Genomic DNA, 25,094 nt, shown 5'->3' with positions numbered 1-25,094 from the left:
GGTCCTGGCGGGGAGACTGAGGCAGCCGTTCGTTTCTTGCAGCTTCTCAGATGGAAGTGAAGAAACCCTTTATTCTGTCCTCCATGAGGCTTCCTCTTCTGGACACCAACACCAAGGTAGATGGTGGGGTCAGCCCGAGCGCCGCTGGGCGCAGCGGCAGGAGGTGTGGCGGGGCTGGGGTGGGAAGTCCTCGTTGACTCAGCCCGACCCGGACATCAGAGGGAGGACGCAGGCATGGGTGCTGCTGAGCCGTCAGCCAGGACTCCCACACCCTACTCCTTACGCAGTTAACCACATGTGAAGGGAGGCAGGGGTCCCCGAGACCCCGCGGGGTCCGCCGATTCGCTCCAAGGGCTCCCAGAACTCACGAGAGCTGTCAGGCTCCCCGTTACGGCTCATCGCAAGGAAAGGACGCAGACGGCCCTCAGCGGGGGGCAGGGGCACCGGGAGGGTCCGCACCGCCCCCTCCCCGTGGAGTCGCGGGCCGCGCGCGCTCTCCCGGCCCGAAGTGCCGGCTCGCACGAGTGCTGCCGGCCGGGGAAGCCCTCGCCTTGCCATCCAGGGTCTTCGTCCCGTCCGGCTCCCGTCACGCTGACCCGGTCGTCTTCCTGCTTGGCCGACCTCCGTCTCCAGCCCCTCGGGAGCCCAAGCTGACACCGTGTGGCCCACAGCCCTGGGAAAACAGGACACTGGACTTGGCCCGTCCCAGCAGCTGGGGACAGGGTTGACCCTACTGACCCTTGCTGGGGCCCCGTAGTCAGGCAGGCCTGCTCACTCCCAGGTCGCGGGGTCCCCCTACCCGTCCCGGGGGGCTGCTGCAGACTTTGCCCTCATCCTGGGCAGCCTACTCTTTGGGCCCTGAGAGTTTTGGAAACTACTGACGTGGACCCCCAGGCACTGTGGCCACGTCTGTTGCAGGCCCCACGCACAGCCCCCAGATTTCCTCCTGGTGGTGGTGCTCGGGACACCCCTGAAGGGCCGCCCCACGTGCCACGGACAGTGCTAGTGGCCGGGCGCACTCGGCCGGAGCACCCATTGTGCAACCGCGTTGCTCGCCCCCGGATCTACCCCTCCCCACAGTCACTCGGGGCGCGCACGTGGTGGGGGGTGGCTCGGAGCTATGAGTCGGGCAGTGACATTTGCCTTGAGGTCCAAGGAGAGAGGGCTTTTGAGGAAGGATCTCAGGAGTGGGGGCATTGGGCTGGCATCTGTGCCTGTGGCTCAAGGGGAAGCCCGAGGGCGTGTGGGAGGCGCCAGCTCTGGGGGAGGGGTTTTCGGCCTTGGTGACGTGGCTGTGCCTTTGAGCCACCAGGTGGGGCCATTAAGTGGGGCTGGATGGTAGGCTCAGCTCCCGGGGGCTGTGGCAACAGCACCGATTCAGGGTCCTTGTGCTGGAGGGGGCGGTGGAGCCGGGGGTAGGGCCCGTGAGAGGTGCCAACCCTGAGAGTAGCAGTCCTGCAGCTCGAGGTGGGACGAGCGTGGGGCAGAGGGGACGGCACATCGGAAGCCAGAGGAGCAACAGGTCTCACGCCCAGGGAGGGAGGGAGGTGCGGGGGCAGGAGGAAAAGGGACCTTCTGCTGAGGCCGTGACACCCCCGCAGGCCGCCGAGGTGGCCACATGTGCGGCTGAGGGGCTGCGTGCAGCACAGGTGCAGGTACAGGTGCCGAGGAGGGCTGGGTGTAGGTGCACAGGAGGTGCGTATGGTACAGATGTGGTGCAGGAACACGTGCAGGCAGAGGAAAGGGCAAGATGCCCGTATCCCAACTGGGCTGTTGCGGCACCGTCCAGGGCTCTCCCTCCGAGGCCCCTCCCTGACCTCCCTCCCTCCCGGGCAGGTGAAACGGGCCGTGGTGCAGGTGATCAGTGCCATGGCCCACCACGGCTACCTGGAGCAGCCCGGAGGAGAGCTGATGGTGGAGTACATCGTGCAGCAGTGTGCGCTGCCCCCTGAGACAGAGGTAAGAGGGTGTCCTCCACCTATCCGCTCTGGGGCTCAGGAGCCGTCGGCCTTCTGGGAGGCCGAGTGCTCATCAGAACCTGCGCAGTCCCACTGGGGCGCGGGGGGTCTCAGTCCGTGTGCTGAGCCCCTCTCTGCTTTCTGCGGTGGGGCCTCCCTCCCTCAGCTCCCACGACTCCGCAGAGAGAGGCAGAACACATACCTGGTTCTCTGGGGCTTTTCTGTTGAAAAAGTTACTAAGCAAATCCAAGTTTCTTCTTGAGGGAGAGCAGGGTAGATGGCAAAACCGCAGGCGTGGCTGGGTGCTCTGTCTCCGCGCCCTGGCCTCGAAGCTGCCCTGGGCCTGGCCTCCCACGCCCAAGTCAGCTCAGAGCTGCGCGACCCCCGCGGGGGGCTCCGCGTGTGGGCGGAAGCACTGGAGCCCAGCCGGGGTGAGAGGACGTTGCTCCCGTGCTGTGAGAGCCGCTCTGTGGGCCCTGGGAAGGGCCGGCTCGGCACCGTTCCCGGGCCTCGGGCGGCCGGGTCTCCCCCTGCTCTGGCCCGTTTTGGCCTCCGCGTGTTCACAGCCGCTCCGGGGCCCTTGGGCTTACACTGGAGAGAATCGAGATCTCTGTTTTAGTCTGTTACTCCTCAGTTTTGGGGCATTTGAAGATTTCTTTTAGGATATTAACATTTTTCTAGGTGATTAGTATTTCACGGCCGTGGTGGACTTGTAATTTTATTGTGTTGTGTTCTGTGAATCTGGCCAGGTTTATTCCTGTCTTTAAGAATTTGTTGAGAGGGGCACCTGGGGGGCTCAGTCGTTAAGCCTCTGCCTTTGCCTCAGGTCATGATCCCGAAGTCCTGGGATCAAGCCCCGCGTCGGGCTCTCTGCTCGGCAGGGAGCCTGCTTCCCTTCCTCTCTCTGCCTGCCTCTCTGCCTACTTGTGATCTCTGTCTGTCAAATAAATAAATAAATAAAAGCTTTAAAAAAAAAAAAAAAAGGAGAGAGAGAGAGCGCGCGAGCTTGTTGAGGGGGTGCCCAGCTGGTTCGGTCAGTGGAGCAGGCAGCTCTTAATCTCAGGGCTGTGAGTTCAGGCCCCACGCTGGGTGCAGAGATGCCTTAAATAAATAAAATCATTTTAAAAAATATTGACCTAACAGATGATCAGGCTCTCAGAGTTGCTCGTACTTGTGCGGGACGAAGCTCTGTCTGTGTTCAGAGCGTTTTTTAAAACTTGCTATTCAAGGCCTAAACATGTCTGTCTCTCTACTTGACCTTTGATCTCTCCAGGAGAGGTGGGGGGTCTCGGACATTCATTGCATTTTGGCCATTTCTCTCTGGTGTTCAGTGTTTGCGTTTCGGTATCTCAGAGCGTGAGTGGGAGGCTCGGACAGAACGTGTGGCCAGCAGGGTCCGTGTTTTGCAAGGGACCGTCCTAAGGAGGCGGGCTGAGGACGTAGTGTCGACGAGAAGCCGTCCGCCGCCTGAGGCTGCGGGAGCTCTGGCCTGTTCTGGCGAGACCGTGGCGGTTTGCCCAGGTGACCGTCATTGCTGCTCGGGTGCGCCCGTGTCTGCGAGGCCACAGCTGAGGATAAAGTGATTTCTTACAGAGTCTGTGGCGGGCAGGGAAGGCTCACGGTCTCCGTTGTCCTGGAGCCTGAACTGAGCCAGCTGGGCCTATTTCCTTGGGCACTGCCAGTGCCCAGTGTGTCACCTGCCCACGGCGGGCAGGTGTCCCCTGTGGCGGCTGGGCTGGGTCTGCCCTGTTTGCGTGCTGGCTACGTCCCCGCCGCCCAGAGCTCACAACAGTGCAGGCTTTGAGAGCAGAGCGGTACCGCCCCATGCGTGCTCCTGCCTCTCCGCTCCCCCCACCCCCGCCAGCCGCAGAAGCTGAGTCCTGACAGCGAGGACCTCACAGCGGACAGTGTGCGGGCCATCAGCATCAGCACCCTCTACCTGGTCAGCACCACCGTGGACAGGATGAGCGACGTGAGTGCCTGCCTGCCCCGCGGCCTGCACCTGGGCTCGCCCGGATGGCTGGCCACCCGCCCTGGGCACCTGACTGACGGCTGCCCTCCTGACCTCGTGGCCCGGGGACTCTCGAACTCCGGGGCGGGCAAGCTGCAGGGCAGGGCTCCTCTCTGGGCCGCCTCCCCAAACCTTCCCGAGCCCCTGCAGGGCCCAGGGGAGCCCCTGGCTGCGTTTGCCCCTGCGGCCTGCACTCCTGAGGCGCGGCGCACAGACCAGGGCTCTGCTCCCCAGGTCCTCTGGCCCTACCTGCTGGCCTTCCTCACCCCCGTGCGCTTCACCGGGGCGCTGACCCCGCTCTGCAGGAGCCTCGTGCACCTGGCCCAGAAGAGGCAGGAGGTGGGAGCCGAGGCCTTCCTCATCCAGTCCGACAGCAACGGTGCGCCCTGCTCCCCACCACCCTCTCCTCACCCCCGATCTAGCCCTCGAGCCCGGCCTCTTCCCGCCACCCACCCTGCCTCCCAAGTCCCCACACCCCACGGGGCGGTCAGGGCCTGGGGCTCTGGGGGCAGGCAGCCTGCTGAGCATGTCTCCCACCTCCTCTCCAGTGACCCTCCCTTCGCCCTACGCCATCACCACGAGACTTCTGGTGAGCATCGTGCAGCATGCTGTGCTGGCCCTGTCCCCTCCCCGAGCCAGCACAGCTCCCCGGGGGACTCAGGGAGTGGGCTCGCCCTCGGTCCCTGTGTCCCTGGCCTCATGCTGTCTCGCAGTGGGGCCGGTCGGGCGCGACCCGTGGGTCTTGGGGGAGCTGTGTCCCGGAGCCCTCCTCACCTCCCCGCCACGGGGTGGCCTTGCGGGGCTCACGTGGGGTGCGGCGGCCCCTGGAGTGCCTGGAGCTCCTGCCTACACTTCCATCAGACAGTGTCCTCCCAGCCCTACATGGGGGACGGCCGCGGGGCCGCCTCTCTGCGCCTCTTGAACGCCCTGCATCGTAGCATCCACCCTCTGCTGGAGCAGCGCTGGGCGACCACCATCCCCCCGTTGCTGGAGCACCTGGATGGTGAGGCTCTAGGCCGCAGGGGGGCCCCTCCACCTCTGACCCCATGTGTGCCAGTTTGTGTCCTGGTTGGCTTTTGGGGACCAGAGTTAAGTTGGCAGAAGCGGCCTCCCCTGAGTTTCAAGGACGCGGGGCTGGAAAGATGTCCCTGCTGGGTGTCACCCAGGAGGGTCTGGGCTATGGGAGCTGCTCGGCTGTCCCAGACAAAGGATGTGGCCTCTCTGGAAGGTGCTGGGCAGGGACCTGGGCCTGGGTCTCTGAATTCCGCCCCTACTTGCTGGGACGGGCGAGGCTGACCACGTGACCGGTCCTTGCAGAATTTACCGAAGAAACCCTGTCCCAGAAGGAGTGGGAGGAAAAGCTGCTTGCGGTGAGAGTGGGGAGACCGAGGGTGCGGCCTGTGTCTGCCGTGCAGGGCTGTTGCGGGCGGGACAGCTCGGGTCAGGGGATGCTAGTGGGAGGCTGCCCCTCTAGGGTCATGACGCCTGCCTTGACCTCACGGGGCTGGGGGTGGGGTGGCTGGTGGGCATCTCTGGGGCGAGGACTGTCTGCCGCCCTCACCCACTGCTCACCCTGATGGGACAGGGCCACTGTGTCCCAGGGGCTCCGAGCTTCTCCTTCCCAGGAGACTTCTGTCCTGCCCTCTGCCAGGGCCAGTGAACCTTTGGCCGCCCACAGGGTGCTCTGCAGAGGCTCCAAGGTCGTCTGCTGACCATGTGGAGCGGTGGCATGGGACCACCCAGGGTCGCTGCAGCTCCCTCCCCAGCCAGCCCGGGAAAGGGCTGCGTTCCTGGCCCCTCACTGCCGTAGCTCCTGCCCACAGTTCCTTCGGGACACTCTGGCTGTCGTGTCCGACAACACGTGGATTTGCCAGCTGGGCCTGGAGATGTGCAAGCAGCTGCCCTGCTACAACGGGCTGCCCCAGGAGAAGGTGCGCAGAGCAGGGATGCCCCGGGGGAAGGGCTTCTGGGCGTGGCCCTTGGGCTCCCCAGTTCCTGTGCCTTAACTCTGGGGGGGCCTTTCTGCCTGAGCATGTCTCCAGTGGCCTGCGGGCCTGACAGAGCCCCCGCGGGCTGGCTAACGGCTGTGAGACGCAGGAACCCAATTTCCCCTCCCCTCGCTCCTCAAGTCGCCGCCCGGAACTCACCCGGGTCTGCGCGGTGGCCACTGCCCTGGGCTCCCGGCAGCCCCAGCCACGTTCGGTTGGCCTCCTGCCCTTGGGCTCAGGCGCAGCTGTGCCCCTCGGCTCTCTCGCAGAACTTCCTGTACAAGTGCGTGGGAACCGCGCTGGGGGCCGCCTCGAGCAAGGACGTGGTGACGAAGCAGCTGCGGGAGCTGCTGGAGACGGCCGGGCACCAGGACGAGGCCGAGCGCGAGGTGACTGCTGTGCTTCCCAGGAGGCCCTGCCGGCCCCGGTCGGCACTCAGCGCGTGCGTGTGTGCTCACGCGTGCAAGGCCGTGCCTCTGCGGGCCGTGTGTGTGTGAGCACCGTGTTCCTTCCTGGCCCTGTCCTTGCCCAGGTGTGAGCACACCTGTGTGCCTCCTTAGGGCCTCGCCTGCTGCTTTGGGATCTGTGCCGTCTCTCACCTGGATGACGTCCTGGCCCAGCTGGGGGACTTCATGAGGTCGGATGTGTTCAGAAAATCTACGGGCATTTTCAACATTTTCAAGGTACAGGGATCAGGGTGACAGCTAGGAGGGTGTCTCAGGTGGGACTGGCCTGTGCTTGTGTCTTGGCCGTGGTTTGAGGTCCTGGGGGCTGGGCATTCCGGAGCTCCCTGGGCTCGGGGTACCCTGCAGGTTGAGGTTGGGATGGGGAGGTGGCATCTGGTCCACACTTCCTTGTTGGCGGGGGGGGGGGGGGGGGCGGCGCTCCCAGCTGGTGACAAGAGGCGGGCAGCCCTCTGCTAGCCATGGACTCTGATGGGGCTGCCGTCCCACTGCCTGTGTGTCCTCTGCTCACTGGGGGCCCGTGGCGGCCGCCTTCTGGGGAAGCATGACTCAGGAGGCAGAGACCATGGCCACCCCCATGCCAGCCCTTGTGGCCGGGTTTCCTGTCTCTGGGGGCCTGTTGTAATTTTAGAATCTGCGGGGCCCCAAGGATGGAGGGTTGCAGTGCAGCCACTGGAGAGAGGCCAGGGACCGGAGACAGGCCGGGGCCCGGAGAGAGGATGGGGACCGGAGAGAGGACGGGGACCGGAGACAGGCCGGGGTCCGGAGACAGGCCGGGGCCCGGAGAGAGGACGGGGACCGGAGAGAGGACGGGGCCCGGAGAGAGGATGGGGACCGGAGAGAGGACGGGGACCCAACTCCGGCGGTTTTGTTGCCTCTCATCCCATTCTCCCTTCTGTGCGGTCCCTGACTCGGTCCTTTCCCTTCGGCCACATGGTCCCCAGCGGGCCTGAGCCCGGCCTGCCTGTCCTGTTCTGCTGTCCCTGCCAGAGGGACTCTGGGGGGTCAGGTGGCGCCATCCACCCCTCGGCGACGACTCTGACGTTGTTGGCCGGCCCCGCCCTTCATCCAGAGGGATGGGAGAGTCTGAGCACGAGGCTTCCTGAGGGGGGCCAAGGGCCCTGCCTGAGGCCCCGCCCGCTCCCCGGCCTCTTAGGAGCGCAGCGAGAACGAGCTGGAGAAGCTGAAGGGCACCGTGATCCTGTGCTACGGGCACGTGGCGGCGCGGGCCCCCCGGGAGCTGGTGCTGCCCAAGCTGGAGTCCGACCTCCTGCCGAGTATGTTCCGCTACTTCAGCACCAAGGTGGGCACCCGGCGCGCCGCCTGCGGGGGAGGGGGGGCGCCGCCGGGGCCTCGGGCGTTAATCCCTTTCACTTTCGTCGTTCAGGTTCTGGGAATAAAGGTAGAGACCAAGGTACAGTGTGGGGGAGCTCAGTGCGGGCTCTGCCTCTTCTCTCTTCTTGGGGCGGGACTGGCCGTGAGCTTCAGGGACGGAAGCCAGGGGGACAGGCCCCGGGGCTCCCTGCTCCCAGTCCGTGGGGCAGAGCTTTCCGGAGCCTGGCCCCACCGGACGGGGACCCAGGAGCTAGCGCCCTGGCCTGGGCCTGGATGGCGGGCGGACAGAAGGGCGGCCCGCAGGCTGGGCTCTGCTCCCTGACACTCACGGGGCTCACTTCTCGGTGCATTCTAAAGCCAGTGGCAACGGTCAGACTCTCTGGCCTCACTAACACGCCTGTTCTCTGGGGCCGCCGGCACTAACCTGTCACACCTCCGGAGGAGCAGTCGGGCTTCTCCCTCGAAGAACGGGCCCTCTTGGATCTCCGGGGGTTGGCTGGGGGGTAGGGTATTCTGACGGTCGTTTCTTTTTCTGGCCCTTCGTGTCCCCAGGACAGCACCCCTGCACCCCCTCTCCCGACCATCCCCAGAGGCCGAGTTGGTAGGACAGGCAGGGGCAGGCTCCCTCCGCGGGGGCTCTTCTTGGGCGCGCTCCCTTCCCCTCCCACCTTGACAGACCCTCACAGGGGATGCAGAGCACACTGTCGGCCCTGGCCAGGTAGAGAGCTGGGGGCCGCAGGGGCTCCATCCCAGGCCCCCCGATCCGTGTGGCTTCGGTGAGAGCTGGAGGAGGACAGGCTGAGAGTCCTCAGGAGGAGCGAGTGTGGCTGTGGACGGAGGGGAGGGCCTGTGGTCCGGCCTGTGTTGCCGTGAGCGCCAGCCGTTCTGTGTGCAGCCCCGAGGGCCCCCACGTCGGGGCAGAACCGTGCTGTGGGGCGGGCGGCGGCGGCCTCCTGCAGCCCAGCGTCCTTCCAGGACCCGGCTCTGAAGCTGTGTCTGGTCCAGAGCGTGTTCATGGCCAGCCAGGCCATCTGCAGCAATGCCCAGGTCGGCTCCTTCCACTTCTCCCGGAAGCCGGACTTGGTGGCACAGATGATGGTGAGCGCCAGCCGGAGCCGGCCTGGGGCTGGGGGTGACGTTGAGGGCACTGCCGCAGGCAGGGAAGGTGGGCCTGGGGAGGGCTAGGGGCACACGCAGTGAGGGACCCCAGCCCCCACTCAGCGTAGCCCAAGAAGCCCACACCAGGCTGACCGCTGACCGGGGGAAAGCAGGTGCTTTGACCCAGGGCTGAGTCACGGGCCTGGCCCCCCTAGGAGTTTATCAAGGCAGAGCCCCGGGACTCCCTGAGGACACCCATTCGGAAGAAGGCCATGCTCGCCTGCACTTGCCTGGTGTATCCTTTTCTCTGGGTGCTGTGGGGAGCTTCAGACGGGGGCCGTCTGTTCACATGCTCTCTAGACAAGGGGTGTGGCCGCAGGGCAGGGATGTGGGGCGGGCCGCGGGGCAGGGCACGGGGCTGGAGAGGCCTCCAGCCCTTAACTGTGGGTTCAGCTCCTTGGAGCCGGCGCTGGAGGAGCAGGTGCAGGCCGATCTGACTCGTAGCTGTCTGTCCAGCGTCCTGTCCGTGCTGCCCGATCCCGAGGGGGAACGTGACCACCAGGAGGTACTGCCCTGCATCTGGGGGGGCCGGGACAGGCTGCTGAGCGGGGCAGGGTCACTGGTGTGGCTGGCCACCTGTCTCTTCCTAGTCCCTGTACCTGGATACCATGCACGCCCTTGAGGATTTGCTCACCAGCCTCCTTCGGCGGAATATGACCCCCCAGGGCCTGCAGATCATGGTGGAGGTGTGCAGTGGGAGTGCACTGCCCGGGGGGGGGGGGCGCGTGGGGGGTGGGCACCCCACCTGGCAGCCAGCCCCTTGCCTGCTTCTCCTGGCTCTCCCTGCCACGGGGGCCCTGGGGAGTTCTGTGCTCTCTGCAAGTGTGTGGTGTGGGGGGAGGGTCTTGAGTTGGGGGCAGCACCCCTCCTTCGTGGGCAGGTGTGCAGATGGGCTGAGCCCAGATGGGACCCTGTGCTCCCCTGCCCTCCATTGCACAGCACTGGGATGGAGAGAGCCCATAGCCCTCCAGCTGGGAGTTCTGGCCGTCTGGACCTCCAGGCGGCAGAGAGGGCAGGCACTAGGCAAGCCGCCCTCCTTGCTGCCCTTTCCAGCAGTTGCCGGACTGACCTGCTTCAGGGAACACCTGTCCCTCTCTGGGCCTGGCTCACTCTGGGCCCACCTAGGGTAGCCATGTCCGTGGGAAGGGACAGAGCGGGAGGTAGAGCAGGTGACCTGCCCTGACCCAACCAGCTGGCCCTCGCAGCCGGGGAGGCTGGCCTGGCGGGGATGCTGAGCGGCCCGCGGCGCACAGGCTCCTGCTTCCCAGGCGAGCCCCCGAGCTGGCACCGACGTGAGGCCCCTCCTTCCCCAGCACCTGAGCCCATGGATCAAGTCCCCACGGGGCCACGAGCGGGTGCGGGCACTGGGCCTGAGCGCCTGCCTGCTGCAGCACTTCCTGGACCATCTCCGTGTTGGCGTGAGTGCCCGGCGGGCCTGCGGTCGCTCCCCGGCCCCCGGCCCTGTTCCTTGGTCCCTTGGCGTGGGGACTGCTGGGTGTGGCACCCGTGTCCCAGGGCACCCTACCAGCTTCCTGGCCCTCCTCTGGTGGCTGCCCTGGGCGCATCCCACGTTCCACAAGTCCCACCGTCCTCTTTCTGGAGCCGTGGACTGAAGACCCTTTGGGGCCGGGAGTCGTCCTCAGGCTGGCCACTCAGTCTTACGTGCATTCGCTGGGATGGTGTGTGGTGTGTCCCCTACGCGAGGGGAAGGGTGATGGGGACTGGGGCTGAAAGGCTGAGGGCGCTCGAGGCAGGAGCCGCACTTTGGGCAAAGGCAGGGGGACGCGAACCCACAGAGTGCCGTGGGGAGGCGGGTGTTGTGGAGGGACTGGCGGGGGCGGGCGGGGGCTTGTTCCAACACGCGCTCAGTTTCCAGGAGTTTTTATCTGGCCTGAGGTGAAGGAGCTCTCGCTGAGCCTTTCGGAGTTTCATGGTTGTGCTCACGAGGTCGTCAGTCCAGGTGACGTTAGCCTAAATTTGCTACAGTCCTAAAATACTCCTGTCGTGATTTTGGATTTTGGTAGGAATCACATGGAATTGATGGACTAATGTGTTGGGCAACAGCATCTTTTATTTTTTTTTTTTAAGATTTTTAGTTTATTTATTTGAGAGGACTGAGCAAGTGAGAACACGAGCAGGGAGGGGCAGAGGGAGAGAGCAGCAGGCTCCTCGCTGAGCAGGGACCCCCCCCCATGTGGGGCTCAATCCCAGGACCCCAAGATCATGACCTGAGCCAAAGGCAGAGGCTTCACCCACTGAGACCCCCAGGTGCCCCAAGAGCATCTTTTAATAATGGGTCTTCCCCGTGGGTCCCCCAGAAGCAGGGCCCGTGTCTGTGCAGCACGAGTGCTAGGTCGGAGGCTCGTGGCTCTTGTCCGAGTAGCTTTCTCTGCCGTCGCTTTTACGAACCGCTTGTCACTGGGATGGCCGAGAAGCATGGACTTGCGGGTGCTGAGAGATGAGGTCGTTCATAAGGTTCTTTGGTCATTTCTAGGAGTTTTAGTTAACGCCCAGTACCTGTGCCTCTGAGCCCCTGCCGTGCTAGCGCTCCGGGCCGCGCTTACGGAGTCCCCAGTGCTTATTTCTGACCGCGTCCTGGTAGCGTCGGAGGATGGTTTTCGTGGTTGTCTCTCTCGTGCGTGTTTGCTCACACACCCAAACACGCATTCTGTACTGGCCGGATCTGCCGCGTCTCTCTCCCTGGCTCCTGCCTCCCGTGTGTGCCTCGGCGGGCTTTTCCCACTCCCGATTCCTTTAAGGCCTGCTTTTCACATAATCCCGGTCCACCTAGAGTTCACTCGTGTGCGCGAGGTGACAGATGTGTGACCTCACTGGGCGGAACAGCAGCTGCCCTCCCTCCGCCCCCCCCCACGCTCTGCCCAGCGCCCCACCTCCCTCTGCTGGACACTCACTCCAGGTGGCAGCGGGGACGAGGGGCCCTTGGAGAGTCCTGCGCTTCCTTAAAGCGTGGGCAGGGACAGGGCGGGGCGGGGGGCAGGTGGAGGCAGGAGGCCGAGAGGTGTGTAAGGGATGTCACAAGGCCCAGGGCAGGCAAGGCCATTAGCTTAGAGCAGAGTGGGCAAGGCTCTGTCGTCTGAGGGGTGCAGATGGGGCCAGGACCCAGCGAGGATGAGGGGGGTCTCTCGCAGCCCCTCGACTGGCAGGGGGCTTGCTTTCTCAAGGAGAGGACACCCCCCACCTATCAGCCAGGATCGGCAGAGCCCTGCCTCCCTCTGCTGTCCTGTGGGGACTCCCTCCTTATCTCCTGGTTGTCCCTCTGTCTGCACACACCTGCTTACCCAGCCCTCCTCCTCGCAGGGACCCCTCCTCCTCCGGGGGTGTGGGGAGGAGCCACCAAGGGGCTGTACTGGCCATCCTCTTGCCCATATCTGGATCCAGGTGTTACAGGGGGCACCTGCCCACCCCTGGCTTCTGCAGGGTCCCAGTCCCCCTCTCTGCGGTCCCCCTGAGTGCCTCTGCACGACCCCCTCCATCTGTCTCTCCAGGCCCTGGTGCCCTTCCACAACCTCGGCCTCCTCATAGGCCTCTTCTCCCCTCGCTGTGCGGACTTGTGGCCCGCCACCCGCCAGGAGGCCGTGAGCTGTATCTACGCCCTACTATACCTGCAGCTGGGCTACGAGGGTGAGCCCGGGCTGGGCGGGGGTGCTGGAGGCTGAGGGGCAGAGTCTGGGCCCTGGGGGCTCTGGAAGTGCCTCCCAGCTCCTCTTTCCATCCTGTCTCTGTAGGCTTCGCCCGCGACTACCGGGACGATGCAGTTGAGCGACTCCTCACCCTCAAAGATGGCCTCGTGCACCCCGACCCTGACGTCCTCTTCCACACCTGCCACAGCATCAGCCAGGTTACCAGCGGGGACAGCCGCAAGGGGCGGAGGGGCAGCACTGTCTGGGCAGAGAGGGCTCTCCGAGCAGTCAGGACCTTGCATGTTGTGGGCTCCTCAGGGCGCTGGTGCAGGGCACCATGGGGCTAGTGGGCACGGCGCAGAGACTGGGCACAGAGGCAGGCGTCGCTCAGAAGATGAGCTGTCCGGCACCACCGCTGGCCAGCACTGCTGCCCTCTCCCTGGGGTCTACTCTCTGAGGCCCAGCAGCAGGGGCATGGTCAGGAGCTGCTCCGAGGAGCAGAGAAAGCGGCCCCAGCCTCCCCCAAGAGCCCCCATGCCAGGGCAGGGCTCCTCTTCCATTTGGTATCCAGAAATGGCCCTCGGGGGTCTGGAAGCTGTCTCTCCTACAGAAGGAAGAAGGGAGGGGGTTACTCAGTGAGAAGCAAAGACCCAGGCCTGGGCGAGTCCAGGGGGAATGGCACGGGTGTGTGTGGTTGGGGGGAGACGTGGCAGATATCCAGCCACCTTTCTGCCCATGGCTCCTGTGTGCGGTTTTGTGACCTCGTGCAGCCTGAGCGCTGCTTCTGCACTTGAGCATTGAGCACGGGGCTCTGCTGGGCGGAGAGGACAAGGAGGGGACTGTTGGGTGGGATGCATTACCCTCTGCCCTTGACTCTGGTCTGGAGAGCTCCAGAGCCACTGTGCCTGCGGAGACACACACACCCCCGCCCCTCACCCCCCACCCCCCCACCCCCGCCGCATCCCAGCTGGAGGTCAGGAGGGGCCTCCCGGAGGGCGCTCTGACCGGCCCGCTGTGGTGCAGGGACCACCTTCCAGGGGCAGGGGTAGGCAGGCCCTGGGGGCTGTGCCCTCCCATGTGAGCCACCAGCGCCCCTGGCGCCCGGGACAGGGTAAGGAAGGCTGGAGGAGGGGCGTGAGCAGGTGGGAGCGGGGGCGGCCCTTGCGGCAGCCCCAGACCCCAGGATGTTGGGTCTGTCTGGAAGGGCGCAGGCCCCCACCCTCGCAGTTCTTCTGACACAACCGTCCTGCTAGATCATTGCGAAGCGCCTCCCGCCAGAGCAACTCATCAGCCTCTTGCTGACCATGTTTGAGGGGCTGGGCGACCCCGACAAGAACTGTTCTCGGGCCGCTGCCGTCATGATCAACTGCCTGCTGAGGGAGCGAGGCAACGTGCTCCTGGAGAAGGTGCGGGGGCGGGGCCCGGTGGGCGGGGGCCCGGTGGGCGGGGCCGCAGCGGGGGCGGGGCCCGGTGGGCGGGGGCGGGGCCCGGTGGGCAGGGGCGGGGCCGGGGCCGTTGGGTGGGTGGGGCCGGGGGCGGGGCCGGGGCCGGGGGCCGGCTGCCTGCGCGGGGGCTCCCGCGCGGTCCTGGCTCCTGTCCCCCTGCCCTGCCGGCCTGATAGCGCAGGGGTTTCTCTTCCGGTTGAAGACAGGTGGGAACTGGGCCCGGGTGACTGCGGAGAAGTTGAGAGGGAGGAGGGAGGAAAGGGAAAGAAGACGCAGGGGTGAGGTGTAGGGAGCCCTTTAGCGAGCGGGCGCTGGGTGGGCGCTCTGCTGCAGGACCGGGAGAGCCGCCAGCTGCCCCCGCCAGCTGCCCCCGCCAGCTGCCCCCGAGAGGCCGTGCGCTCCCGCCGGCCCGTGCGTTCACCCTGCCTCTGGGCCTCCTGGCGGGAGCTCGGTGGCTGTCTACGCAGTTGTTCCCAAGTGTGCCCTGCCAGCTGCTCTGTGTCCCGTGCGGACCGACAGGCCCCCGTAGGGGTGAGGCAGGCTCCAAGGGTCCCAGGTGCCTGCCCTGTCCTGCGCCTGGAAGGCATGTGAACAGAGGACTTGTCCGAAGCCCCCAGCCCCTGGAGTCCCCCCAGACGTGCACGAGCGGACCTGTCAGTCTCCCAGCCCCTGGTCCCTACACCGGCACCCCGCAGGGCGTCCCCGTCTCCTGGCCGCACAGAGCACGGCCTCCTCCAGGGCCTGCGTGCAGCGCCGCCCAGTGGTGACCTGGGAGGTCATGCACGTCGCTGCCTCGCTCAGTCCCACCTCCCTCCTTCCTGCGCGCGGTGCTTCCCTGGGTCGTCCATCGCGTCCCCCGGCCTCAGTTCCCAGTCTGGGCAGTCTTTTTTTTAAAGATTATTTATTTATTTGACAGACAGAGATCCCAGGTAGGCAGAGAGGCAGGCAGAGAGAGGAGGAAGCAGGCTCCCCGCTGAGCAGAGAGCCCAAGGCGGGGCTCGATCCCAGGACCCCGAGATCATGACCCCAGCCGAAGGCAGAGGCTTTAACCCAGAGCCTCAGTCAGGGCAGTCTTGACGCGAGCTGTCAGAGCTCAGGTCCTTTGACATGAGGGTGCGTGTCTTTTGGGGACGTACTGGGGGAAGGACTGGGGCCTGCAGGAGAGACCCCCGCGGAGCTCTGCCACTGGCTTTCCAGGCAGCTCACCTCCTGCCAGCAGCAGGTAGGGCCCCGGCGAGCCCCATGGTGGCCAACTCCGATGCGCACCCTTTCTGCCGTGCGCACAAGGGCTCCGCAGACGCGTTCAGTCTGCGTCTCTCTGGCGGCCGATACAGTCGAACTGTTCGTCCGTGTGTGCTGGCTACTCGGGGGTCCTCCTTCGTGAAGACACCAGTGTTCTGCCCACGTTTCGTCTGGGTTGTCTCTGCTTTTACTGGTGGTGGAAGTACTTTATACGTGCAGGGCACACGCTCTGTGTTGGAGGCGGACACACACAGGGGAGTGTGCACGGATCACAAACACTTTCTCAAGACAGATGGAAGGGCGCTGGGCAGGGCCACGGGACGGCGGAGCCGGCTCCCTGCCAGGGCTGCAGTGGGTGCGGCCGGGTGGGCAGAGCCTGGACCTGGGCGGAGAGCTGTGGCAGGAGTCGGGGAAGGGGGCGCAGCCATGACAGGGCCTGCCGGCTGAAGGTCTGGGTTGGAGTTTGCGTCCTGCGGGGCGCCAGCTGGCACTTGGGACTGGCTTTGCTGTCAGTTCCTGCGTGATGAGTGATGGTGGGCGTCTCCCAGTGCGCTTGTTGGCCGCGCATACATCTTCTGTGGGGACGCATCTGTCTGTGTCCTTGGCCCAATTTAATGTCCTGTCGTTGGATCCACCATTGGGTCACAGAGGCCGCACGTGTTCCGAGCGTCAGCGCGGCATCGGGTGTGTGATTTACAGACGTTCTTCCCCATTCTCTAGGGTTCCTCCTCACTCTGCTGACTGTGTCCTCTGATGTGTAAAAGTTTTGGATTTTTTTTAAAGGTTTTATTTATTTGACAGAGACAGAGAGGGAACACAAGTGGGAGAGGGAGAAGCAGGCTTCCCACTGAGCAGGGAGTGCGACACAGGGCTTGATCCCAGGACCCCAGGATCACGAACTGAGCTGAAGGCAGATGCTCAACAACTGAGCCCCCAGGCGCCCTGTTTGTTCTCTTTTTAAGAAAGCTCTAAGCCCAGTGTGGAGCTTGAGCTCATGATGCTGAGAGTTTGATGTAGTCCTGTATTTTTGCCCACTTTTTAAAAAGATTTTAATTTATTTATTAGAGCAAGCACAAGCAGAGGGAGAAGGAGGCTTCCCACGGAGCAGGGAGCCCGATTCGGGGCTCGATCCCAGGACCCCGGGATCACGACCTGAGCCGAAGGCAGAGGCTCGACGACTGACACCCCCCCCCCAGGCGCCCTGATAGTTTTGCTTTTGTTGCCTGTTCTTTTGGGTCACAGCCAAGAAATCATTGCCAAATGCAGTGTCACAAAGCTTTTCTTTCTTTCTAGGAGTTTTCTAGTTTTTGGTCTCGCCGCTCACGGTAGATCCGGGCTCCTCTCCACGGGCCCCTCACCCCAAGCTGGCGGGCTGGATGCTCATGGTGCTGCTTTTTCCACAATGTCCTTTCCAGCTCAGGTTCACAGACAGGGCCCTTCCCACGCCTCCCCGGGGGAGGGGTGTTCCTGACTCCCGGGCCCGCACTATGTATCTGTGGCCACCAGAGTCTCATGGGGGCCATGGCACACTGGATGCCATGGCGGGCCGCCGTTTCCGATCCTGTCCTGGCAGAACTTGGCAGGGGGACGTCCTAGAGATGCCAGGATGCTGTTAGAGGGTCAGCTTCTCTGACATCAAATCAGAAGATGTGGTCCTCGGGGGTGGTGCGTGACTGGACACAGCATGAACTAGGGCGCATTGTACAACTGAGCACGGAGGGCAGCACAGGGCAGCCGCCGCAGGCTCCTGACTTCCGTGGTGCTGGACGGCGGAGAAGGGCCTTCTGTGGGCAGCAGGGAGTGTGCAGGGGAAGCCGAGGGAACAGGACAGACGAGACGTAAACAGCATGGGGCTGGCACCGTGGCAGGCAGCCCGTGGCCCGGTAGCTCCCTGCGGGCCGGTGCCCCAGGGAAGTGGGACAGCCACACGAAGACTCGGACGCAGATGCTCACGGCAGCACTGTCCGTAACGGCCAATGACGGACACAGCCTACACGGAAGTAAAATGCGCGCTCCCCACACAGCGGGTCCTGATTCAACAGCCAAGCGGGATGAAGCTGAAACCGGCTGCCTGTGCAGCGCCTGGGAGATGTGTGCAAAACTCAAGACACGTGGCACCAAAGGCCCGGGGTGTGAGTGCACAGCTCCGACGTTCACACGGACGGCCGGGGGGCTGCTGGCTGCCAGGGGCGGGGAGGGGTGGCTGATGCACGTGAAGTTTCTTGGGGGTGACGGGGACGCTCTCGGATGGGCAGGTACGGCTGCCTGACGCTCTGGGCACCCCAGAGACCCCCGAGTTGCACACGTACAGCAGGTGGGCTCCGCGGCGAACGGTCCTGTCTGCAAAGGCGCCGGGAAGAAACCACGGAGCAGGAGAGCGAGAGCAGGGGTGGAGCGGCCCCGGGGGGATGCAGGCGCGGGGCTGGTAAAGCTGAGCCCGGAATGACCAAGCAGGCCGAGCCCCACACGGTGGGCCGTCGGAACGCAGACCCCCATCCTGGGACAGGACAGGGCTGGCTCACTGGAGCCGACCCTGGGCCGAGAGCCTCCGCAGCCTCGCACTGGGGTTCTAGGTGCTGAGCGAAACAGGCAGAAGCAAGGAAAGCATCAGAGACGCGGGATAAACCCACCAAACCAGTTGGAAGGAAACAGCTGGCGAGTCGGGGCAGAGCCAGCACCCGAAGTGAGCGAGGTGGGAGAAGCCGCTCGCTCCCGCAGCCCACGGGCTCACCGCCGGGACCCCCGAGGGACGCGGACGTCGGGTGGGCCGGCAGCCGTGGTCGCAGCCCGGCGCACGCGCGGGCCGTGTGTCCAGGCCGAGAGCCCGGGAGAGTGGAGCGCGTTCAGCCCCGGCCTCGGGGGGCGGGAGTTCCTGTGGACGCTGCGGCACCGGCGCGAACAGGACCCCGGGCCCAGCCGGCGTGGAAGTCGCCCCTCCGGGCTCGGCGCGTCCTCACTGCTGGGACTCGCCCGGCCGGCCTGGAGAGGACGCGGCTCCCTGTGGCGGGGCCCCGGCAGGTGGGGTCCAGAAGACAGTGACAGCCAGGTCGGTGGGAGGACAACCCTGGTGTGAGCGTACTAATCTGCTTTTTGTACCCAAAGTTGTAAAAGAGTGTTGTCATGGTCACAAGTCTTTTGAGAAATGACCGTGACAGCACCTGCCCCTGCAGCCCAGCCAGGGGCCTCTCGCTTGCCCACCTGGGCACACGGCCCCCACACCCCCTCCCCAGCCTCGGGCCCCACGTGCCCTTGCTGGCCGGCGTGGGCCTGGCCTGGAACGTGCCACCGTCACAGTCGTGGCCAGGCCCCTCTTGCCGCTCCTGCCTCCTGGGCACCCGGGAGGGGCAGTGCGTGGGTCTGCCGGCTGCCCTCGTCCGGGGGACCGTGTGCCTGCCGCCATCTCGTCTGCTGTCCTCTCAAGCCCGTGTCTGCCACTATGCAGCCCCCAGGGTCGTGGATCCCGGTGCTTGGGGCCAGCGCCCGCTCTGTGTCAGCCCAGGGACCCGCAGTGACAAGGCCGTGCCCGGAATAGGGCCTGCCGGACCAGCGCGGGACGGGGGCACGGGCTGCCTGTGGTCACACTCCGCCCGCCGCTCCTTGCACCCGCCGGCCCCTGTGGCTTCTGCGACGGTGGCGGCGGCCAGCCATGCCCCAGCGCAGGCCAAGAACCCGCATCCGCTTCCTGGTCCTCCCTGTCCCGACGCACCCTTCACCCTGTTGCCTGACGCGGGCGGCTGTGTGTGCCGAGTGTGGTGTTCCAGCGGCCAGAGGCTGCGCGTCCCTGCCTGGGGGTATGAGGGCCCCGCAGGGGCTGGTGACTGCCATGTGCACCCCAGTGTTCTTCCCCCATGCTCCGCGCGCCCCACAGACCGCCGCCCCGTGTGCACGGGGCACCTGCAGCCCCTGGCTGGCCTCTCAGGTGCATGTTACTTCCCACATGGAATCTAGGTCCTCATTCTCGGGCCACAGTGACTGCACCTGAGGGTGCCAGGCTCTTGCCTTCTCCCTTGGGTCTGGTGGCCAGCAGTGGGATCTGTGGGGTTGCTCTCCCCATGACCCCGCTGAGGGGGGCTCACAGCCAGCCGCTCTCCCCAGGGCCCAGTGCTCTGCGGGCACTGGACTGGCTTGGGCTGTGGGTGCGGGCCCAGGGCCTGACGTCCGTGGCCCACTGCCTGCAGGTACCGGAGCTCGTGAGCGTGCTCCGCTCGAAGCTGCAGGACACCCGGGAGGAGGACATCCTGCAGGCCGCCCAGCACAGCGTGTACCTCCTGGCGTCCCAGCACTGCGCCGCCGTGGTGGCCAGCCTCCTGGGCAGCCCCCTGCCCTTTGACAGGTACGTGGCACGTGCCAGCCTGTGGCGGGCTGGGGTCCGGCAACGGGGCTCCAGGCCAAGGCCCAGCTCAGACACAGGACTCGAGGGTCCACCTGTCGCCAGCCCCTCCTGCATCAGTGTGCACAGCCCCTTGCTCCGCTGGGGAGGGTCCCCCACTCGCACTTCCACTCCTGACTCTCTGCCAGCGACCGTCAAAGGAGAGGGTCTCTCTCTGCCCGAGGCCTGTGCCCTGGTCCTGCCTTTGCTGCTGGTGAGGCCTGGAGCTCCCGTGCTGGGCTCCTCTGTGCCCCACGCGGGGGTCCGCGTGCCCCCACCCCCAGCTGGCGGCTGCTGTCCTCTGCCCCGTGCACTCTCCTCTCCCTGACTCGTGTCGGCTGTGTCTTTGCTGAGGTGCGTGGAGGCCCGCCGCCCGGTCGGGACGCCTCTCTTCCTCAGGGACGCCCCCGACATTGGGGTACATCGTCGGACGTCCTGTCCCCGTCAGCCTTGTCAGCCTGGCCTTCGGACACAGATGGCCCATTTCACGGCTGGCGTGACGGGAGCCCCGGCCCCGGCTGCGACTTCTCCGCCTCGCCTCTTCTCTCTCGATCTTCTTTCTTGTCTCTTTTTAGCTCGACTGGGCCTTTGTTGGGGATTTGTTTTGTCCCTGAATTAGTTCGGGAGTCACACCCCATTTCTGTTCTGGTGGGCGGCCCTGAGAGTGACCCTGTGTGCGCAGAGCCCGGCTCCTGAGCACCTCCCTTGGGCAGCTTGGGCCTTTGCACGCGGGGCTCCCTCTGGGCCTCTGCATGGACACGGACGCGGAAGGGTCTGGCTGTGGCTCACAGGCCGCCAGTTGCGCCACTCCTGTGGGCCGCCGCCCCTTTGCTCGCCACTCATCCCATTGCTTCTCCTTTCGCGGAGGTGTCACCGGCACCATCCACGGCCCGGACGGGGGCAGAGAAGTTGTCCACCCCCACCGTAGTGCCTGTGTGCCCCTCACTTGAAACTCCGCAAAGTGTCTCGCCATCTGACTGCTGTCACTAGACACGCGCTTCGCTCCATCGTGAGCTCAGATAACAGAATCAGCGTAGAAGAACCCCCGGCGTTTCCTTCTGGCTTCCTTGACGAAGCCCTCTGTCTCTGCTCTGGGGCACATGTGCTGGGCGGGGGGGTCGCTGCAGGCACCACCCCCCCCCCCCAGTTTATGCACAAGAGCAAAACTGTCCCAGCCCAGGCATCTGCACGGGGCATCTGTGGGCCCGATCCGGCCAGCAACTGGTTTTTGTTCAAAGTGTGAGCTCACGATGGGCTTACGAGTGGTTAGGAAAGGAAATCAAAATAATAATACTTTGTGGCTTGTGAAAAATCATATGAAATTGAAATCTGTCCATAAGCAAAGTGATTGGAACGTGGTATGCCTGTTCCCTTCCGTGGCAGTGTCCACAGAAGCCCTGTGTCTGGGGTCAGAAGGGTGCTGGGCCCTGCCCTGGACACAGGTGGACGGGGGCCCACCAGCCACCATGCCCAGCGCCTCCCCGTGTCCCCATCGACACGCTACACGCTCCCCTCCTGCTGGGCACGCGTGTTTGGCCACGTCGGCCGCAGCTTGGCCCGTGTCGCTCTCCTTCTGCGCGGTGGGTCCTTGGCGTCTCCCCGCTGAGAGTCTGCGGGCTCCGCCTCTGGGATGGGAAGGTGCCCTCGCCCGGCTGCCCTTGAACGTTCTGTGGAGTCAGGAGTCTGGTTTGACAGGTCTTTCCGTGCGCGGGTGGGGGGCTGGGCCGGGCTGCTGGAGGCCGAAAGCGTCTGTCCTCAGTCCTGCACACTTTCTGTCCTTTTTCTCTTGGAGACTCATCCTCCTCTTCCTCACCTTTCTGTCCCTCCCGGCTCTTGTACTGAGTTCAAGGGGACCTCTCCCGGCCGGGGTCCCCGTGGCCGTGGGCGCGGCTGGGCCGAGCTGGCGCCAGGCCTCCCGTGTCTTGGAAGGGTGGCGGCTGTGCTTTCCAAATTGCTCTCCGGACGTCCAGGTCCCACCAGACATTTGACGCGCGTCGTTTCAGTGCGGGCACGGACTGGGGTGGCTTTGGCGCAGTCGCGCTCCCGGGTCCTGGTTCGCCCGGCTCGCTCTGGCCGAGGCCTGCAGAACGCTCTCTCCTCCGGGAAAACCTCCCGGGGGGCCTCAGGGCCTGTGTTCACGTCGCCCCATTCTCCTGCCCTCTGTGGCCGGCCGCTTGCCTCCCAGACCCCCAGGGGCAGGGGCGGGTTCGATGGGATGCGAGGTCAGGGGGTGGTCTCCCAGCTGGTGGGAGTGAAGGCTCGTGGGCGCGTCGGGGGGCCACGGTGCGGGGCCGGCAGTGACCTGGGGGTGACTGGCCTTCCGCCCCGTTCCAGCCACACCTGTACTCTGTGGCGGGCGCTGGCCGTGGAGCCCGGCCTCACCACGCAGGTCCTAGGGCTGCTGCTCGACAAGATGAGCAGGGACGTCCCGTTCAAGGAGACCCGCGCCTTCCTGAGCAGCTCCCCGGGCCGCGAGGCCACTCTGCTACCCCTTGCGGTGAGTGGGGCCCCGGGGTGACGCGTGGGGCCCCACATGGCCGTGCCCCTGCTCGTCGAGGAGGCCGGTGAGGGGCCGTGTTGCTCCTGGCGGGAGGACCCCACAGGTGGCCCGGGTGCCACCCTTCAGGCACCTGGCAGCTAACAGGGGTACGGGCGCCAGCCCCGCTTGGAGGCCGGGCTCGTAAAGGCCCCACAGGTGTTGGTCCCCAAGGGCAGGGACTCCGTTTCATCCTGCGGAAAAAAGTAAGCCCTCTTGGCACCATTTTCGGCAGTAAAGCAGCTGTGAGAATTCCGTCCTCCTCCTGCTCGGGAAGCGAGCGCAGACGGCGGGAGGCCTGTCCCCGGGGCGGCCGCACTGCCCCCCGTGCCTGCCTCCGGCCCGTGACGGCCCAGCTAGGCCGCGGGCTTCCCTGGGGCCAAGCTCTCCACGCATGTGGGCCGCGTGCCAGCATGGGCCGCAGGCTGGGCCGGTCTTGGGGTGCGGGGCCCAGCCTTCACCGCGGCCAGCCCCTGAGGGAGGGCTGAGCCTGAAGCGGCCCCTGTCCCCAGGCCACGTGCGCGCTGTACGAGGTCATGAGCACGCCGGCGTCCGGGCCTGCGGTGCTCGGGCTCTACCCCCAGCTGTTCGCGGCCCTGCTGCTGCGGGTCAGCTGCACCGTGGGCGTCGTGCTGCCGCGGACCCTGCAGGCCAAGGAGAGGAGGAGCGCGGCCTCTGCTCCAGCCCCCAGGACCCTCGAGCCCTGCAGGTAGGCGCCCCCCCCCCACTGCCCCCGGCACTGTGGCACGAGCCCGTGTGTGTGCACACGTGTGCAAGGCCGCCCGGCATCCTGGCAGTCGGGGACAGGACCGGAAGCGCAGGCCAGGCCTTGGGGGCTTGGCTCAGAGGCTGCTTTGTGTCTGGGACACTGGCACTTCCCCCGGGGATGCTGTCCCAGGTCCCACAGGCGGGGCTAGGGGCTGTGGGGGAGGCAGCTGCCTCTTCCCCGTGGCCCGCAGGGGCTTGTAGGACACTCAGGTAGGTCCAGGGTCCTGTCTCCTCTTGAACGTGGAGCCACGGGGAGTGTTTGGGGTGCAGAGGAGCGCAGGGTGAGCCCCCACCTACAGCCCCACGTGTGCCGCCTCAGTCCTCAGCCCTGGCTTTCCGCCGCCCTCCCGCCCCATCAGGGCCCCCCCTCAGATGCGTCAGACACCCAGCCCTGCCGGGAGGGCCCGGCAGCAGCCCCACACCACCGGCCTGGACAGCCCCCTCCCCTGCAGCTGTCACTGGGGTGCAGGAACCTTGTGGTCTCTGCCAAGTGGGCCCAGGGGCCTGGGGCAGCAGGCCGGCGGCTGGAGCAGCCTACCAGCAGCGGTCACCAGAGCTTCTGGCGCCGGGACACCCGCCTGCCTGTCCTGGTCTCTGGGCTCATTCCTGCGCCCTCCGGGGAGGCACCTCAGGGCTCCAGGTGACCGCCCCAGGCCACAGGGCGACACGGGAAACCCGAGGGACAGTGAGCTGAGGCTGCCTCCCCCCCCACTGCAGGCCTGTGGGGTCAGGAGTGGCCCTGGGGGCCGCAGCGGGCAGCATTTGCTCGTCCCTCCCCAACCCCACTGGGCTGCCCCAGCACAGGAGCCACTCGCGCCTTTGGCCAGAGACCGTCCGCCAGAGCCTTCTGGGTCCGCGCAGACCAAGCGGAAAACGTGAATGGACTTGGCGCGTTGGGCCCGGCGCACCGACCGCGCTCCATGGCCCGGGAGCTGCAGGGCTACAAGCCCCCAGCCCCCATCGGGCTCCCCCGCTGCCACCCCTGAGCTGAGGGGTGCAGGGCCGGGGCTCGGAAGTCCGCCCCCGGGAAGGACCACATCCGTAAGAGCCCTGGGCGGCAGGGCGGGCAGGCCACGGTGGGGCCTTATCCGAGCGGTCGACGCGCTTCTCAGCCCAACCTGCGTCCCAGCCCTTGAGCTTGGTCACAGCCCGTGGGAACCGGAACTGGCCCTGAAGGAGCCTTCTGGGTCACGGAGCCCCCGCCGCTCGTGGAGGCCCGGCGGGAACCCGCGGCCGGACACCCGCGTCCGTGTGCTGCCCCGGGGCGAGGGGGCCACTCGCCGGGGAGAGGTCAGCCCTGGGGGTGGGGCTGGCAGGCGCTGTGGTCCCGGCGCCCTCTCTGCGTCCCCCCACAGCCCCGGTGAGCACGCTCGGGGCTACAGGCTTTGCCGCGGGGTTCTGCCGGTGCCTGTGCTCTCCCGAGACCCAGGCCCGTGGGGTCCCGCCCGTCGCCTGCCCGCTGCCAGCCCCGAGTGCTTCCCAGGCAGCTGGGCAAAAGGCAGTTGCGAGATCCCAGCTGCGCCCTGGGGGCTCCAGCCGCTCCTGCAAGGGAGACGGGAGAAGCAGGTGCCGGCCCGGCTGGGTGAAGGCGGCGGGCACGGCTGCGCTGCCATCCCCCCAGCGCCTGGGTCGAGGTGGGGCTGGACGCGCCCCAGCCAGCCGCCAGCCCCGTCCTGGCCTGCGGGCAGGGTTGCCTTCCTCACCTGCACGGGGCCCCACCTGCCATCCCTTCCCTGGGCTCTGGGGTCTCCCGGGGAGGGTGTGGCTGTGCGCCTGTGAGCACGGGGGCCTCGTTCGTGGGTGCCTGGACACTGCTCCTCCGGCTGCCCGCATCGGGTCCCCCTGCCGCTCACTCGAAGACCCCTCGCAAGTCAGACCCTGACCTGCCTTCGGCGTCGCTTTTCTCGACAACTTTCTATGCTCTTTCTTCTGTTTCTTAATTAAATGGAGGTCATCAAGGCAAGTGAAAAACTCTGTAGGTTCTGACACTACCGGTGCCGTGGGGCCTTGGGGCCACTGCCTGCAGCGACCCCCCACCTGCCCGTCCTGGGGTGGTGGTCAGAGGGTCCAGACCCACCTCCTGGGGCCCAGCTCGAGATGGGGGGAGCCTGAGGGGCCCCCAGAGGGTGCTGCTGGCAGGGCACAGGCCAGGCAGCCCTGAGACATCCCCCCCTGCCAG

The 25,094-nt window shown here is 65.9% G+C and overlaps 1 protein-coding gene across 6 annotated transcripts in view; it reads left to right on the top strand.

The window, feature by feature from the left end:
• MROH1 (maestro heat like repeat family member 1) overlaps window positions 1-25,094 on the top strand; it is a gene marked incomplete at its 3' end in the record, with an annotated part of 63,764 nt that overhangs the window by 35,185 nt on the left and 3,485 nt on the right. For 3 of the 6 annotated variants that reach the window (XM_080800090.1, XM_080800092.1, XM_080800093.1), the window contains exons 12-33: window positions 43-116; window positions 1,837-1,959; window positions 3,823-3,930; window positions 4,204-4,348; window positions 4,518-4,558; window positions 4,831-4,972; window positions 5,287-5,339; window positions 5,793-5,900; window positions 6,227-6,346; window positions 6,518-6,640; window positions 7,578-7,835; window positions 8,732-8,854; window positions 9,070-9,149; window positions 9,308-9,419; window positions 9,505-9,600; window positions 10,228-10,332; window positions 12,421-12,556; window positions 12,661-12,773; window positions 13,809-13,961; window positions 19,421-19,575; window positions 21,946-22,108; window positions 22,660-22,856. In XM_080800090.1, the coding sequence (XP_080656216.1) occupies window positions 43-116; window positions 1,837-1,959; window positions 3,823-3,930; window positions 4,204-4,348; window positions 4,518-4,558; window positions 4,831-4,972; window positions 5,287-5,339; window positions 5,793-5,900; window positions 6,227-6,346; window positions 6,518-6,640; window positions 7,578-7,835; window positions 8,732-8,854; window positions 9,070-9,149; window positions 9,308-9,419; window positions 9,505-9,600; window positions 10,228-10,332; window positions 12,421-12,556; window positions 12,661-12,773; window positions 13,809-13,961; window positions 19,421-19,575; window positions 21,946-22,108; window positions 22,660-22,856 (2,728 nt within the window). The remainder of the gene's footprint in view (window positions 1-42; window positions 117-1,836; window positions 1,960-3,822; window positions 3,931-4,203; window positions 4,349-4,517; window positions 4,559-4,830; window positions 4,973-5,286; window positions 5,340-5,792; window positions 5,901-6,226; window positions 6,347-6,517; window positions 6,641-7,577; window positions 7,836-8,731; window positions 8,855-9,069; window positions 9,150-9,307; window positions 9,420-9,504; window positions 9,601-10,227; window positions 10,333-12,420; window positions 12,557-12,660; window positions 12,774-13,808; window positions 13,962-19,420; window positions 19,576-21,945; window positions 22,109-22,659; window positions 22,857-25,094) is intronic. The other 3 variants (XM_080800091.1, XM_080800095.1, XM_080800094.1) reach the window with 2 other exon arrangements.

Source organism: Martes martes (assembly GCF_963455335.1).
Source record: "Martes martes genome assembly, chromosome: 4".
Taxonomy (NCBI): Eukaryota; Metazoa; Chordata; class Mammalia; order Carnivora; family Mustelidae; genus Martes; species Martes martes.
The sequence above is the reverse complement of the archived record's forward strand: the minus strand, read 5'-3'. Positions and strand labels throughout refer to the sequence as shown.